Raw genomic sequence first — 7,559 nt, 5'->3', positions numbered from 1 at the left:
TTAATTAAAATCACTTAAAATAAGTTAAGGGGAAAAAAAAGTTGACCTAAACCATATAATTATCTTCTTTTTTTTACCTTTGTAATACAAAGGTTCACAAAAAGGAAATACAACCAACCAAAAACCACTTCCCAGTTAAATCCGACTAACAAGTGCGGGACAAAAAGGAATTACAACCTTTGATGAAAATCTCCTTTTACACACATCACTTGAACAATGGACAAGATAATTATGGAAACTAAACTAATGAAAGATAGTTTCATTGTTTCCACTTTCCCCTACATTCTAAGATGGATGAATCATACAAGCCATTTCTATTTGATCTCTAAAATGAGTTATTAGAATAAACAGTGATATGCTTCATGGGATTCACCACTTCCTTGCCCCCAGCATGCATCACAAACTCTGCAGGAGTGAGGAAGCTACCATGGCAAACACATACAATACACACTTGACCTGACCTATACTTATACAAAAATCCTTCTATTCTCTTCCCATTGGGGCCATCTCCAGTAGTACTCACACTTAGCATCTGTCTCAGGATCTCCATTACATCACCCTTAAGACTGCAGTAGTTTCCAAGCTTAAGCTTCTTTGGTGGATTCTCATGTTGAATATCTTTGGCCATTGTTTTCCGTGAAACCATGGAATCATTTTCCTCCATGGTTGATGTTTGCATGTTTGAACCAACTCCTCCTTCAGCCAAACATCTTGGAACCATATATGGAATGTTGTATGAGCCACCTGTGAATGTTTCTTTTGGTATGGAAAGCATGCAAGAAAGTTTCAGATTCAGATGAGCAAGATCATATGAAAAAATATTACTAGCAGTAATAGGAGTATTTAGCAAGGAAACTAAGAACATACTTATAGCCACGCAGAGAATTTATTGTTACACAAAACACTTACTGCTTCAATTAATGTTCTGCTTCGTATGTGTTATTGCAGATGATTACTGAGGTAGAACAAAACAATCAAAAGAGAAAATGAGACAGAGGTATATCTCAGCATCACTGCTAGATGAGAAAGTCAATTTCTATTCATGTATTTACTTGAAATCAAACCATAAGTTGTTCATGAGTTAAAAAAGATCGTCTTAACAAAAGGTCTCTAGTTCGAATTCCAAAGAAAGAAGAAAATAGTGTTGGGAAAGCCTCCGATAGGAGTCTGATAATGTTCGAACCAAACTAGTTGGGTTTCTGACGAACCAGTAGAGAAAAAAAAAATTCTTTTAAGGTAACTAGGAAAAGAAAGGTGGGACATCCTGTTACATTAAGAAGCCAAGAAGACGTAGCTCTAACACACCTTGTGCATGTATCTAAAAATCACCCGAAAAGCTATAATGAAGAAATCATGAATAGAACAAAAAGCCCACTCCCAAATTATGAATCTTTAAAAATAAAAGCAAATATCTTAGATAGATAAAACTATCAGAGAAAATGGTGATTCCTGCTTTACTATCACAAATGTCAAGTCCTGTTTCTGATCATTATAGATTAAACAATTAAAAGAAAGGTGTACCAGTGCTGGGGTATATGCCTGGCTGCGCGCTTGCAGCATCTACAATAATTTATTACAATGTAGTGGGAAAGTAAATGAACCATGTTTCGGAGGACATGAAATCATGAATAAATGATCTTAATACTTGAAATTAATTTAGAAATTAAGTAAACCAATATAAACGAAAGTTTAGTCAAAACGAATCATACACCACCAAACCAATTTCTATATGTAAATGAACTTCAGGATCTGGATTATGATGCGACATTATGTCCTGACATATCTATGATGCATAAATTATTTCTTTCTGGTATACAAATGTTGGTACACCGCAACAACCACTCTCCAGCAATGAAGATAAATGGCTGACTTAATGAAGATTAATCATACGAAGAATAACAAAGCCATTCCTTCATACAAGATAAACTCAGTTGTGATATCATATCATTGCACATGTATATAAGGAACACACTCACATTGAGGGAGAAAATTTACAGAGTTAAAACATAACTATGCAAGAAGAACAAAATTGAATTATGGAATGGCATAAAACGGAATTTTTAAAAGGCTATTGTTAACTTTTTCCCCATGGGCACATGTTAAGAAAAACTAAATGCATTTGTTTTCAGTAAACCATAAGGGCCTGTTTGGAACACCTGATAAGGAAGATAAGATAGGATAACTTATCATATCTTATTTTTATCTCTTGTTTGGTGGATCAATAGGATATGATTAGCTTATCCTATTGTCTCATCTTATCCTATCCAATACATGATTTCTTATCTTATGGGGGGAGCTGGGTTAAGATTCAATAGGATAGGATACCAATGTTAGATACCCAATATATCCCCACGCTACCCAATATATCCTCACGCTACCAAATATATTTGTATTTATTGTATTATATTTTGTTTTTTCTTTCTCCTTTTTCTTTCTACATAATCTTATCAGATTGCTAATTAGATGCTCATCAAACACATGATATGATATAGGCTTATCAACCCCATATCATATCCTACCCTTATCAGCCCCATATCATATCCTACCATTATCCTATCTTGTCCACCAAACGAGCCCTAAGTGTTCTTGTAAATCTTTATTACAAGTTTACCACATAACTCATTCAGGGTGACTATGTAGGCATTTATTATTAAATTCTCCTAACAATGTCTTCTAGCACCTAAGTATATTTGTAAGTACATACATAACTTATTCAAGGTTATTACTGCCTTTAGATCAATATACAGCAGAAATGAATACTCTCATGTGTTATTTAACATGACCATGTCATGTGAGATAATCATAAAATTGTTACGACTCATGTTATACCTCAGACACCTGCCAGTTTGTCAACTAGTAGTTGTGGACTATTTGTTATGTTGAGAGCTTTAATTACAGCTACGGGTAGTTAGTAACACCCTGTTAGGAAGTTAGACAGTTAAATGTATAGGAGGAAATCACAGAATGTGTATAAAAGGGGCATAGTTCCCATTGTTAGGTACTTTTTGGCTGAATTAGTTAATTACTGAGTAGTTCTCAGTGTGAACTCGTGTTTCTTTTTCCTTAATCAATAAAGTTTCCCCTTTCCATCTTCAATCTACTCCTCATTCAATTTCCATTTTTCAAATCCAGAGCTGTAACACAAATTAACGGTGATGAGAGATGAGAGAGAAAAAATATTAGAATAGAAAGTGACAAAATCATCAACATTAGTTTGAGCATGAATGATTAGGATCCTCTCACATGACATGGTTAATTTAAATAACACGAGAGGATCCACTCACATATTCAGCAACATGACATGAGTATTAGGAGTATGAATGTAACCAACCAGTGAAGAAATCATAGTAGGCATTTTCAATTGATAGTACATGATGACTCATTAGATATTTATGCTGATTTTGCTTATTTGGATTTCATTTTTTCCTTCTCTTTTTCTTTCTTTGGGCGAAACCATGACTTATTTCAGTAATTAAACTCAGCAATTTGTGGTTTTTCTGCCACCCAGGAAAGGACAGGCCATCTTGTATAGTGCAAGTATTTGTAAAGATGAAGTGTTGTAACACTCTAAGCAAATGAAATATAGCTTCCTCCCGACTCATTGTTTGAAATTTTAATGACCCCTAGAAATCTAAAGATGCTGTACATCCAAAATTAATTCAATGAGCCTTTATTTGTGAGGACAACTGAGAAGGAAAGAGTGATATAATGAAGGTTTAACAAAGGAAGAGTTAAGAAAAATTATGTCATATAGTAGCTCAAGATCATTTGTAGTGGTAACATTTGATTACCAAGGACTGCGTGAAACATATGGAAGCAATGAAGAACATCATCAGACAACATGGTTAACATGCATAAAATGCACAATCTTTATTCATTTGCTAAGTAGCTACATTGGAACTTTTTTACAAGGAAACCTCTATTTTGGTCAGTTTCTCTCTTTTCATTACTACTAAACAAAAGTTTCACATGTACTAAAAAATAGTTCCTCCAAATCATATTTATATACAGAGAGTTCTGCCCTCTAGGCCTATAATTTAGAAATTTCAGTATCTCTTAAGTTATCTGATTAAGATATCATTTGCTTTCCTAACAAGGAGAAACTTGGTTTACTTCATTGGCTTTAAAATTTAGCTTACACACCATTTATTGTATAAAGAATCAATTCAACCCAAAAGCTTAAGTTGGTGGATGAGGCTACATTAATGGTTTTATATATTTCTAACACACACCCTCCCACGAGACTCCATTGGGCTTGACGAGTGGATAATGCATTAGGCTCAGCCTACCTATGCTAAGAAATTTCACAAGAGAAAGTAGAGGGCGGTGAGGATCGAACCCGTGACACCAAGGCTCTGATACCATGTAAAGAACCAATTCAACTCAAAAGTTTAAGATGGTAAGTAAGCCTACATTAATGATTTTATATATCTCTAACACATTGTAACGCGAGGAATCAAACAATAGCATAAAAACTTAAATGATGTAAATAATTTAAAAATCAATTAAAGGAAAGAAAAAGGAACAAAGAAGCTGGTGGAGGAAAAGGCTCCTCAAAAGTATACAAGTAAAAGTGCTTTTACTGTTGGGAGGATAGTCTCCAAAACTACGAAAAAGGTTTCATCTTATTTTTTTAATCATTTAGCTGCAAATCAATCAAATATGTTATTATTTTTCTAACACTCTAAAACAATAATCAGAAGTATTACAAGTTAATGATGCAAATGAGACATAAGAATACTTATCACCCAAAGGAACTTATGTCACATTCAACCAAGTATATAACAACCAAAGGAACAAGACATAAATGAGAAAAACATGTTACCCTCAAGCTGTGAATCCCCATGTGCCTTGAGTTTATCATTTGCACAAGCAAGTGCTGGCGTCTTCACAGCAGAAGCAGCCATCAAAGCAAGCATTTGAGTTGACACCAAAGGACACTTGCCAGCCACACTCTCTGCAAACTTCATAAGACCCTTCTCAGCCTCTGCTGGCAGGGACCAAGATCTATCCAAAGATGGCACAAATGGACCCCACAGGCTCCCATTTTCCACCAATGATGATGACCTTGTCAACCTCCTTTCTTCTGCATTTTCACCACAAGGAGAAAGCTTCAGAGTAAGGTCTATTTTGTTGCACTTTGTTGGTAATTTGGTGCTGTAGTTGCACTGTTTATCAGCCAAAATCCTCTGCAAGAAAACTCAGTAGTTTTAGCTTGTTGCATGATGAAAAGAATTCAACTTGATCAACATTTTTTTTTACCTCCATTGAAACCCTTCAACAGAACAACTCCCTTGAAGGTTTCTCTGAAGAGGGAGAGGGTGGAGGGGGTGTAGGCACAAAATTACAATGTGGATGGCTATCATAAATGAATAGTGAAAGTGCCATATAAACAAATTTATATAAAAATTTATATATTTTTATATATATAAAAAATAAAATTATTTAAAATACTAATCTGATCTTAAAAAAGAAAAAGCAAATCAAAAAGTTAAGAGATCTAGAATGTGAATGTAGGTTCAAATTTGGTGAACCAAAAGTCACGTTCCAAAGTGGGAATTGTGAAAAAAAAAAAGGACATATGTATTACAGGTGGCTTACAACGTTGTGATTTGTGAAGGTGATGTAATGAAAGTGAATAAAACAAAAAAATAATTAGAAACAAGAAGAGGGTGATTCACTTCAGTGTTGGGTTGTTCATGAATTATGACAAGGCATTTGAAAATTTTCCACGTGGTAATTAATAGAGAGTGGTTCACATATGTGAAACATGGACACGAGAATTTTGAAGAAAAAATGCGTGTCCGACACGTGTTGGACACGGACACGTTCGGACACGCGGTCAACGTATGTGGACACGTTTTGGGACACGTTTTGCATTTTTTTATAAAAAAAATAAAAATAAAATAAAAAAATAAAAAATATTTAATAAAAATGAAAAAGTCTGGAACGGTGGAAGTGGCCTCTCGCGCTGAAATGGTCCTCGTCTTCTTCCTCTCGCCGTCGGTCGCCGGCTACATTTCCGGTCGTTGGTCGCGTCTCTGTCCATTCTCTGGAATTTTTCTTTCAATGATCTATAAGGAAGGATCTAATTAAAAAACTTGAGGAACATCAACATAAAAAGATCTAATATACAGTGCAACGTATGAAGGCTTCTTTTGAGACTATTGGCAGCATAATTTGTTTAAAAAATTTTGAAGAATCCAAAGGCTATATAAATATAAAAAAAATTGTTCTTCCGAGAAAGGAGTTTTTGAAGCATGTGTTTTGATACAGTGATTATGCGTGTGTGTTTTGTTTTGTATCTTGATATTAAAAGAGAGTAGAAAATGAGGGAGATGGTTTGATGAGTAAAAGGAGGAAAAAGTTGGGTTATTAGGCACCTGCAAAAAAGCCAGACCTTGTTTTTCTTTTCCAAGAAAACATGGGGAAAAGGAACAAAGGAAAAAGAGAGAGAAAAAAAGTTAAGAGTGAGATAGAGTTGTCATCTGTGCGTGTCTATGAGACTAGGAATTAAGACACCTTCAACTGCATGATTGATTCCTTCCCCTTTAACAATCTGAAGGTTTGATGTTCTATTTTTTTTTTAATATTTATGTTATGAAATTTAAATATTTGATTGATTATATGACTTATTATGGATTTTTATATGTATTAAATTAAATTAAATTATATATATTAAAAATTTTATTTAATATCAAAACGTGTCCCAACGTGTCCAAATATGACATTTTTTAAAATTAACGTGTCGGCGTGTCGTGTCGTGTCGTGTCCCGTGTCCCGTGTCCGTATCCGTGTCCGTGCATCGTTTTCACATCACCTACGGTTACACTTATCCTTGATCTCTCTGCACCTCTGCATGTGGCAGGACCTCCTCGGATACTCAGAGCCATGCGTGTAATTGTCAAGGCATGTTGGGGGTAAGTTGGTCAAGTCAAAGTTAGAATTTCATAAATCAAATCCTCTTAAGTTTTGGAGAAATATTATTCTCACGTGATATGAGAGAATTATTCTCTCGTGCACTAACAATTTAGAGAAGAAAAAAAAAGTGGTTTCCACCCTTGATTTGTGAGTGCATGAGAGAAAAACTCTCTCATGTCACGTGAGAATATTTTCCTAAGTTTTGTTTATTTGTTTTTGAAGAATCAAAACTTAAAATAAAGGTATAGTTTTTGTTTTTTTTTTTGGTAAGCAAAATAAAGTTATAGTTGCCAACACACAGAAATATAAATCATAAGAATTGAAATTCAAAAAATATTAGCTTGTGATAATTCCTTTTATACCAACAATTAAAATGATAACAAATAAATTTATCTTAACTAATGTAAACCCATCAAAGTTAATTTTAGGTAATGTAAACCTTTAAAAAATCTCATGAAGGAAAAAAAAAATAAGTCGAATGTATTATAGAATTAAATGCTTGCATGTTTATTAACTGAAACTTATGGCATGTTTGGTGTGACGTGTAAGGCATGATAGTATAAGCTTATAATATACGTTATGACATTTTTAGTTATTTGGTGTGACCACCGTATAGTATAAACTTATACAGCATAATT

General features: G+C 34.1%; 1 protein-coding gene across 1 annotated transcript; it reads right to left on the bottom strand.

The window, feature by feature from the left end:
• Positions 1 to 325: 325 nt before the first annotated feature.
• LOC133317173 (ninja-family protein AFP3-like) lies at positions 326 to 4,973 on the bottom strand. The gene is made up of 2 exons (XM_061519006.1): positions 4,826 to 4,973; positions 326 to 756 (listed from the first exon to the last, which is right to left on the bottom strand). The coding sequence occupies exons 1-2, from the start codon at positions 4,968 to 4,970 to the stop codon at positions 326 to 328; spliced, it is 576 nt and encodes a 191-aa protein (XP_061374990.1). The 5' UTR covers positions 4,971 to 4,973.
• Positions 4,974 to 7,559: the final 2,586 nt, after the last annotated feature.

This window comes from Gastrolobium bilobum, unplaced genomic scaffold, assembly GCF_033153095.1.
Source record: "Gastrolobium bilobum isolate Gb01-03AN ecotype WA unplaced genomic scaffold, APGP_CSIRO_Gbil_v1 utg66970, whole genome shotgun sequence".
Classification (NCBI taxonomy): domain Eukaryota; kingdom Viridiplantae; phylum Streptophyta; class Magnoliopsida; order Fabales; family Fabaceae; genus Gastrolobium; species Gastrolobium bilobum.
The sequence above is the reverse complement of the archived record's forward strand: the minus strand, read 5'-3'. Positions and strand labels throughout refer to the sequence as shown.